Source organism: Harpia harpyja, chromosome 9, assembly GCF_026419915.1.
Source record: "Harpia harpyja isolate bHarHar1 chromosome 9, bHarHar1 primary haplotype, whole genome shotgun sequence".
NCBI lineage: Eukaryota > Metazoa > Chordata > Aves > Accipitriformes > Accipitridae > Harpia > Harpia harpyja.
In genome coordinates, this window is record NC_068948.1 from 45976444 (window position 1) to 45985799 (window position 9356).

Consider the following 9356-nt stretch of genomic DNA (forward strand, 5'->3'; position numbering starts at 1 on the left):
CCTGCCCTACAACACATGCCTCTGCCCTGTCCCATGTGCCAGGCATAGGCAGGCAGCTGCAGCAGCGCTCCTGCTGCAGCCCCGAGCGTCATCCATGTGCCGCAGGGCTGCAGCCGCTCACTCCGGGAGGAGGAAGAGGATGGTGGGGAGCTTCTACCTTCACAGAAGAACATGTCCCAGACGCGCAGGACAGAGCTCCAGGGCAGCGTGCGGGAGAAGGCGCACATGAACCACTCCGTCATGTAGAGGATGGGATCGATCTTCTGCTTGCTCAGGTGCTTGTAGGCCACAGGCGAGACCTTGTGCAGCAGCGAGAAGAGGATCTGCCCGTCCAGCTGAATGGCCTCCTGCAGGGACAGCGTTGAGAGCCCCGGTGAGCACCTTAACCGCAGCCCACCCACCCCAGAGGAGGAGCAGCCCACCCTCCAGACCTGGCTATAGGAGCAGGGCTGTGCCCCACGGATGCCAGCAGCTAAGCTACGCCGAGCCCCCGTCCCTGACCGCAGGATGCTCCTGGGGGGCTGTGGCACAACACGGAGACCGTGGGAGCACCCAGGATCTCTCCGAGCTCCCTTCTTTCTCCGGGGTGAGGAGCTGGGGGAGCTGTCGACCTGGAGACATCACAGGGGCCCGCCACCGCGGACCCTTCACTCACCAGCTTCTCGCTGTAGTAGCCGGGGAGGTACTTCTCACAGATCTGCACCAGGCACCAGAACGCTTGCTGCAAGCCAAGGGACAGCAGGTAAGCACCCAGGTATGCCTGGGGGACATCGCCGCAGCCCCCACCCTGCTCCCAGGGACCACGGGAGCGGGCAGGAGGAGAAGGCAGAGTGTACCTGGAGCGAAGGACACCTCCCTGCAACCAGCCGAGCTTTGGGGTAAACGGGTGCTGTAAGCCCAGCACCCTGCCCGCCAGCACCAGCCCGAAGAGACCCACACCCCCCCGCTGGTCCCAGCTCTGCGGCCACCGGGTCTCCCCGTCCTCCCGGCCGCGCGCTCGTACCTCGGCCGGCATGTGCATGAGCAGGACGGCGGCGATGGGGGCCTGAGCTTGGCAGTAGCCCTCCTCTGGGCGGTACAGCGTGTATGCCTTCAGCACCCGAAACAGGTCCTGCTGCCTGCGGAGACACCCCGGGGAGGGAGAGGTGGACAGAGGGCACGGGCATGGCCCAGCAGCCTCCCCCACGGACCCCAGTGGGCCAGATCAGCACCGGGCATCGCACGGTGATCCGGCACGGCAGGCCGGCTGCTGGCCGCCGCTCTTCCCCAATGAGCCTGGGTCAGTCCCTGGCTGGGATCCCTCTTCCCAAACCCAGGGCTATGGGACACGATAACCACGGCTCTGCTCTGGAAAGCCAGATCCAAGAGGCAAGACAGGGAGACGACCATCTCCCAGGGATGCTGGCTCAGGGTGAGCTGTGGCCATGCAGGGACCCAGCTGCAAGCACGGCAGCACGGACGCTCCCCAACACGTGGGGAATGGCGTTTCGCCGGTGAAACGGAGGCCACAGCCGGCCGCCTCCTCCCTCCTGCCACGGCAATTCCCACCCCGCCGGGTGTCAGAGCTGATGCCGAGGGCTGCGACCCATGCAGCGAGCTCCTGGGAAACCATCCTGTTTTCAGCCCATGCTTGGATGCCTTGTGAGCTGGGGGTGTAAGGACTGCAGGAGACAAGCGTGGCTCTGTGAGCTGGGATACAGTGCCGGTCCAGCCCGGTGGCTGCCAAGGACCAGACACGCAGTAGCTCCACTTACCCATGGCCTCCGCGTGAGACGAACATCTCGTGGAAGGGGAACTGCCGATGGAGATCCCGCTCAATCACATCCAGCCACTTCGGGTCCCCCGGGAGGAGATCCAGTTCCTGGGGAGGAGAGGGTTGGGGTGAGCAATACCCCACACCGGCACGGTGCCAGCCCCACTCTGGCACGCGAGGCCCGCGGCAAGCCCAAATTTGCTGGCAGAGCAGCCACGGGACTGGACCTGGCTCTGCCCCAAACGTGAGCCCCATCACACCGTGGGTCAGCCCACGCTGTCTGGGACGCTAGCCCCCTTGACCCCCCCCACAGCAGGAACAAGCAGCATCTGGGACCCCAACAGACACCCCAGCCCTGGAGGCAGCAAGAGCCATCCCAACACTGTCCCCCTCCACCAGCACCCCCCTCCCTGGCAGTGCAAGAAGGTCCCCGGCGGCACTCACGTCAAACTTGCCGATATTCTGCTCCAACTTGACCTTGCTCCCAGAGAGGTACTGCCAGGCACGGCCCCGCAGCGAGGGTGGGATCCCCTTCTGGCACCGCAGCCGGATCTGCAGGGAGAGACACAGCCGTCACGGGGAAAATCACGGAGCAGCGCGGAGCAAAGAAGCCCCTGGGACAAGATGGGAGCCAGGCCCAGCACCGCGGTTGCAGGCTGGTCCCCCGCTGCCTCCCTGTACAAAGGGATGCGTCCCTGCATCCCTGGGGACAGGGTGCCCAGCCGCACGTCCCACGACGGCACCTGGCATCGCGCAGACCGACGGGACGGCGCGGGGACCTGCGGCCAGAGACCCCGCTCACCCCCTTCTCCCCAGCACTGCACTTAACACGCCAGCTCGGATGGCAGCCAGAGCTGCACCAGCACGAGGGAGCTGCGGATGGCTGCCAGGAGCCCAGCGGAGGCTTTGTGGCTTGCAAACAGCTCCAAACAAGCCCGGCTCTGCCTCAGAGCAGGATCTTGCTGGGAGCTGGAAAAGCAAACGCTGGAGCCAAGGTGGGGAGCGGGTAGCTCCCTCCCCACCCCGGCATGGCCCATGGGAAGCACTGGGGATAGAGGGGAGTGCTCTCCGGCCCCCGGTCCGCACCTCCTGCTCGCCCACGAGGCCACGGAGAGCGGGGAGGTGCACCCTGCCGAGCGTCTCAGCCTTTTCGCCCGCTCGCCCCGGGCAGAAGGGCAGACCTGGCCCCAGCTCCACGCACGGCCGGCTCCCGAGGCCCCCAGGGCCGGCTCCGTGCCCACAGTCAGCCCCTGGTTTCCCTGGCACAGGACACCAGCCAGGACCAAAGTCCAGACGAGGCAGCACCGGTACCTACCCCGTGTCAGGGAGCCGAGCCGGCTTAACCCTGCCGCTGCCAGCGCCCCGGCAGGGACCAAAACCAGAGACCCCCATGTGTCCCACTCCAACTCCCCGGGAAGCAGCAGCACCATCTCCCCACGGTCCTCGGCCGGGGTGTGCAGCAAGGTGGGGTCTACGAGACCGGTGCTTTCAGCACAGTTACCCTGCATAAAGCCCTACAAAAACCCAGCACGGCCTCCACACCTCATATCCCCCCCTTGGGTGGCACACGCCAAGTGCCAGAGACGTGCCAGGGCTCCGTGAGCTGCGGCTGACGGCTCCCAAAGCCTCCCTGGTCCTCTCCTGCCTGCCCAGAGCTCCTTTTCCCTGTTTGCCGGCATAACTCGAGCAGGCGGTTGCGCTTCCAAGCAGCCCAGCCCAGCGTGGTGGTAACGCCACGTCCCCGGGAGGGTTTGCTGCTGCCTCGCCACAACGCTGCTGGTTTACCCGGGCATGTCCCCGTCCCCAAGGGGCCTTTGTGCTCGCAGGAAACACGGCGGGCGATGCCCAGGGCGGCTGCGGGCAGCAATGCCGCTGCTGACAGCTCCCTTTTTGAGCCGGCTCCCCTTCCTGCTGGCTAAGCTACCAGGAAGGAAACCGCCTTGCTGGGTTTCAATTCGGCAGCTCCTCCAGCTGGCCAGGCTCAGCGCAGCTGGGGCCAAGCAGCTCAGCACCTCATCCCCTCGGCTCCGCGCAAGCTCCTGCCGTAGCCTCCGCGCTGGGGGGGGGTACCTGGCTCCTTGGGATCCCCGCCGTGGCTTTCCGGGGACGAGGAGCGCGTCTGGGCTGAGGGATGCTGAAAGCAAAGAGCAGTCAGAGCGCTGCCCGCCCCCGGGGAGCGGTGGGAGCTGCCCACGCGTCTGCCCTCCTTCGGTCTGGCTAGAAAAAGGGCAAGGACCGGCACGCGGTGCTGGCACGGCTCAGCGCCACGAAGGACGTGGGGTCGTGGCTCCGCTGGGATCCGGGCCAGGCGGGCGAGGGAGGGAGTGTTTTGGGATCCCGGAGCGGTGCAGGTGTGAGCGAGCCCAGCAGGAGCTGGCCCAAGAGATCCCTGGGCCGTCAGCCAGCCCCGGTGAGGCAGCCAGAAAAGCACGGGGGTTTTTCAGAGGCACGGGGAGCTCCTCCGAAGCAGCAGGGCCTGAGCCACACGGCATGGCCCCGTACCAAAGCAGCCAGGCTCCTGCCAGAGCAGGGACGGTCGACAGCATCCAAGGCCAGGCCTGGCACCCTTCCCCGAGCAGCCCCGGGGCTCCAGGCGCAGAGCAGCTCTCCAGAGCAGACCTCAGAGGTTCTGGGCATGGATTTTTTTGCTGCAGGACAGACTATACAGCACGTCAGCCCCACAGAGACCCCCAGGAGCTCAGCCCAAGCACGAGGGAGCTCCTCTGCCAGACATACGGCTGCCGGAGCATTCACCCGAGCCCGGAGGCCATGCTGCAGCACAGCCAGAGAGCAGTGGAAACCGTCCGCAGAACAAAGCGCCCGCCTGCCACGTCCTGAAAAGCTCTCCCAAATCCTTTGCGAGCGGCCAAGAAACAGATGAGGGATTCCTGCGTCGTTCAGCAGGCACCGAGCGGGGACGGCGCTCTGGGAGCACAAGGCACGGAGCGGTGCCAGGAGGCTCTGCCAGCAAGGAGGAGGAGGAGGAGGCAGCCCTTCGGCCACTCTCAGGCACCGCTGGCCTGTGCCAGCAGCCTCAGCGCTTCCAGCGGACACACAGCAGCAAGCTGGGACTTGCTGCATCCCATCCCTGCCTCGTTCACAGGCTCGGGAGGTCAGGGAGCACCAACGGACCAAGGCACACAGCCACCCAGCACACACTACCACGGGTCTCCTGGGGACCCCGGCTTTCAGACCAGCGTCACGCACATCAGGCTCAAACATTTCCTACCCGGAGCTTTTTTTGGTCTACAAGATGCTCAGAACAGAAGTTTCCATGACCGAACAATTCCCATAGCTGCCTGCAGGCAGCCAAAGAAGCCCTAGGAAGGCTCCAGCCCAGCAGGGAGCAGACGGGGGCAGGAGCGGGCTGGCTCAGGGACGGCACGCTCAGCCCCCCCCCAACAAGCTTCAGCTTCCCTCCCACCACGAGAAGCAGCGTCACGGGGAGGGAACAGCCCGTTCAAGCCAACAGCATCGTCCAAAGGCAACGCGTCTATCTGTGGGGACCTGGTGACACGCGGGCCCCCCCAAAGCCTCAAGGGGACAGCGCTGCACCCGGCTGTCCCTCCCTGCCACCTCCTCTCACCTGCACGGCTGTCCCGGGGCAGCCCCAGGGGACAAAGCCTTCACGTACCTTCTTGTGTTTTTTGGCCATCCACTTGTCCCAGTTGTTGAGCATATCCAGCCACTTGGATTCCCGCTGCCGCAGCACCTCCAAGGGCACCTCCTCCAGCCTGCGGGACGGGGGAAGAGACCGGTCAGCGTGGTGCCAAGCCCTCCCTGCAGCACAGAGACCCCCCCCCCGTATCCTCTCCAGCACCCTGGGTGCCCCTCACGGCCGGCTGGCTGCCCCCCCTCCCCGGTCCCGCAGGTGCAGAGCCCGTCCGGGACACGCTCGAGAGCACCAGCGTTTCGGCAGCTGCTCGGCGCTGCCGGAAGCGCTCGCCACCCGTGAAATCACCGCGCCGGCGCAGCCCCGATACCCCAGCAGTTCAAAAAAAAAAAAAAAAAAAAAAAAAAAAATCTCTCGGGAGCAGCCTGCGCTGCACCCACCACGTGCCTGAGCATCCCTGGGGACCTGTGCCCAGAAAGAAGGGCACGCCAGGAAGGCGAGGAACCCGGGGAGCGCAGCCAGAGCCATTAGCTGAGCCGAGCAAGGTCCGATCCCCCCCTGCGGGGGCTGGCTGCAGACGGAGAAAGCCGGGGCCATAAGCATCGTGTCATCTGCGCAGCCCCAGTCATGCTCGCAGCACCCCAAAAGCCTGGCGCTGCTCCAGGCCCGGCGTCGAGCCCGGCCGAGGGTCCCCCAGGAGGGAGGGGAGTGTTTTCCAGCAACGGCTCAGCCTAGCCAGGGAATCCGATTTAACCCTGCCGAGGCAGGCGGGGATGCTGCTGCGACGCCAAAGCCGGCGAGGGGGAAACCGGCACGGCGGCCTCCAACCCGCCCTGGGCACCCTCTGCCTTTCATCGGCAAGGGGACGGGGTGACAGACAGCTTGGCCAGGCCCTGGGCACGGGACATCCCAGGGAGAACAGAAGTTCCTTCAAGCTGTCGGTGAAGAAGGGCCAACTTCAGCAGACTCGGAGGTCTTCCTGGGCTCGGCTCCACGCTGCCCCACGGCCACGCCAACCCCAGGAGCGGCCAGATCCTTTCTGAGGACCCGAGGACAGCTGCCTGGGCGCCGAGCATCCTCCAGGGAGGTGCAGAGCACCCAGCCCCACTACAGGACACACAGACCCTGCCTCCTCCCAGACTTCTCCATGTCAGGAGCCGGAAAGCTGCTGCACGGAGAGCCCAGGGCCGCATCCAGCTGGCAGCACTGCCCCGCTCCCTGCCCAGCCCTTCCCTGCCGGGTCCCACCCACCGCAGCGGGTCAGACGGGGCCGAGCGCGATTGTTTCGGAGAGCGAACCTGCTCCGAAGGGATCCGCTTCGGTCGGTGCGGCCAACCCACCCTCCCCAGCACGGGCTGGGCACGGCCAGCAGCTCCGCGGCCAGCAGCACAGCCCGGCACGGGGATGGAGAGAGCGCTGGCCCCGAGCCGGGTAGCCTGGGCTGCCGGAGGAGCTGGAGCTCTCCAAGGCGTGGGAAGCTCGGGAGCACTGGATGCTGGATACAGGAGCTGGCCGTGGGCCTGCTGGAACCCGGCCAGCCCAGACTGGAAGCTGTTACCAGCTGATGGCTGCTTGGCAGCGGGCACGGAGCGAGGACCGGAGGCATTTCAGATGGCTGAGGCGGGGAGGATGAGGTAGGGGCACCCCAGGCCGGGAGGTGGTGAGATGCCCTACGGAGGGAAGGCACTCCTCCGCACCCACACCGTGGGCAACAGCCCCACAGCTCGGCCCTTCCCAGTGCCCCCAGACCCGCCGTGGGTGCTGGGACACCCTGCTTGCCTTCCCTGTGTTTCCCCAAAACCCTTCCGGCTAGTGGGACCCCAGTTCTGCCAGCCACGGATGGAGGCCACGCGCTTCTGTTTACCCACTCTTGGACAGATGGGGAGCGGATAAAAGCGCCGAAAGGAGGGCAGGATTGTGCCCCAGTGCATCTGCGGGGCACGGGAGGAAGGCTCAGTCCCCAGTAAGCGCAGCCACCACGCTGTCAGCACCCCCAGGAGCAGCCACTCGCCTCCAGCACCAGGAGCTCCAGCCGGGGGAGCCGCTGAACCCCAGGGACAAGGACAACAGATGGGACATCCAAAGCGTCCCCAAAACGCTGCGTGTGGCCGGGATGGGGCGCAACGCCCCAGGCGGGAGAGATCACCCTGCCAGCGGGGCAGGGATGGGGTTTATCACCCAGAGCGATGCGCCTGGCCCAGCGCCAGCGGTCGAACCCCCGGTGCCTTCTCTCCCCGCAGACCGGCCGAGTAACGCCCGCAGGCTTACAAAGGGTGAACGCTTTGTTCCTCGTAGATGGGGAAACCGAGGCACAGGGCTGACACCAGAGCGCGCAAGGCAGGCAAACCGCAGGGGAGCCTGCTCCAGGTAACGTCCCGGCTGGAGAGGAGCAGGCGGCCACGCGTCGTCCGCTTCTCCGGGCGTTGCTGCGAAACCACGGTCGGGAAGACAAACGCCAAACACGCTGCCGAACCAGCTCGCCGGCAACCCGGAGCACATTCCTGGGTGCCGGCACCGCCCCGGGACTCAGCCGTGGGCTGCTTGGCAGCTAATTTTGGCTGCCCCGCTTCCTCCGAGGGCTTCCTCTGCGGAGGGGGGGCCGGCCAGAGCCTCTTGGCCGCGGCGCTTTCGCCGGCAGCTACCGACGCCGGTTCCTCTGGCGGGACTCCGAACAACGGGCAGGGCCTCTCTCGTTTGACGGCGGCCAAAAATACGCCGGAATCCGGGGCTGGGAGGAGAAGAGGCCCGGAGGTAACCAGACACTGACCTCGGCGAGGAGGCCTCGGCTCCGCTGGCAGCTCCCGGCGGACGCCGTTTTCCAGCTTTTTCCTCGACGCAGGAGGAGATGGCGAAGGCGGCGGATAAGCGGGAATGGCTTTTGGGGGGGGGGGGTCTCGTTCGCACCCCGCCTGCCGTGGCCTCCACACGGCCGTGTGTCCACGGCAGCAAAGCCTAGGGGACGGTCGTGGGGAGGGCTGTCCCGGGAGGATTTAAACACCTCGTGGAACCGCTGCCCTGCAAACGGGAACGGGGGGGGGGGGGTCCCGGGACCCCCCCCACCGGGGCACAGCCCAGCCCCGGGGCCGCCCCACGCTGCGGTTCTTCCGGGGAGCGAGTGGGGCCAGGCTGCCCGCGGGGCGCCGGGGACCGGCCCCGAAGGTCCAGAGCCGGGGGCGGCGGAGGACAATCCATCCCCCCCCCCCCGGGGCGAGAAGAACGGCTACCGGCCCCGCCGCCCCGAGGCCCCGCGGCCCGGCCCGGCCCTGCGGGGGCTTGAGGGGCCGGTGGCAGCCTCAGCCGGGCCCAGGGCGGCTCCCCCCCGGGGTCCTCAAGCCCCGAGACGCGGCCCCCCCCTCTCCTCCCCGGTCCCCGGTCCCACTCACGGCCCCTCGGCGCTGCGGCTGCCCACGATGAAGCCGAACTTGTCGACGCGCCGTTCCTCGGGGCCGCCGCCGTTGACCTCGGAGTCGGATCCGAGGGAGCTGAGCTCGTCGCCGCCCGGCTCGGCCAGGCTCTCCCGGGTCCCGGCCAGGCTGTGGTGGCGGCCGCCGGGCGAGCCGGGCCCGCCGCCCCCGCGGCTCTTGGCCATGGCGGCGCGGCTCAGCGGCGGCGCGGCCGCTCCTCCATGCCGCGGCCACGGCGGCGGCCACGCCCCCCGCCCCCGCCGAGCCACGCCTCCGCGCGGCGGCGCGATTGGGCGGCAGCGGGCCTCCCGCCAACCGGCCGCAAGGATTGGCGACGGGGACGGCCCGCCTCGGGAGGGGATTGGTCGAGCGGCTGGGAAGGAGCTGTCCGTCAGGGCTCGTCTCCGCCCCGCCTCCGGCGATGGCAGAGAAGGGGCGGGGCTACGTGAAGCCGAGGGGCGGGGCCAGGAGCGGCGGCGGGGCAGCGCTGGGGCGGGGGCCGGCAGCGGGTCCGTACTGGGACCGGGCTGAGCCGCACCAGCACGGCAGTGGGACCGCACTGGGATGGCGCTGGGACTCCAGGGAG

The 9356-nt window shown here is 67.7% G+C and overlaps 1 protein-coding gene across 2 annotated transcripts in view; it reads right to left on the reverse strand.

Moving 5' to 3' along the window:
• TBC1D10A (TBC1 domain family member 10A) overlaps positions 1-9023 on the reverse strand; it is a 182184-nt gene extending 173161 nt beyond the window's left edge. For both annotated transcript variants that reach the window (XR_008236639.1, XM_052796895.1), the window contains exons 1-7: positions 8750-9023; positions 5388-5487; positions 2198-2305; positions 1755-1861; positions 1004-1118; positions 656-721; positions 158-347 (exon numbers count right to left, since the gene is read on the reverse strand). Coding sequence is in view for 1 of the 2 variants with exons in the window: in XM_052796895.1 (XP_052652855.1) it covers positions 158-347; positions 656-721; positions 1004-1118; positions 1755-1861; positions 2198-2305; positions 5388-5487; positions 8750-8955 (892 nt within the window). In the remaining variant the exon portion in view is untranslated. The remainder of the gene's footprint in view (positions 1-157; positions 348-655; positions 722-1003; positions 1119-1754; positions 1862-2197; positions 2306-5387; positions 5488-8749) is intronic.
• Positions 9024-9356: the final 333 nt, after the last annotated feature.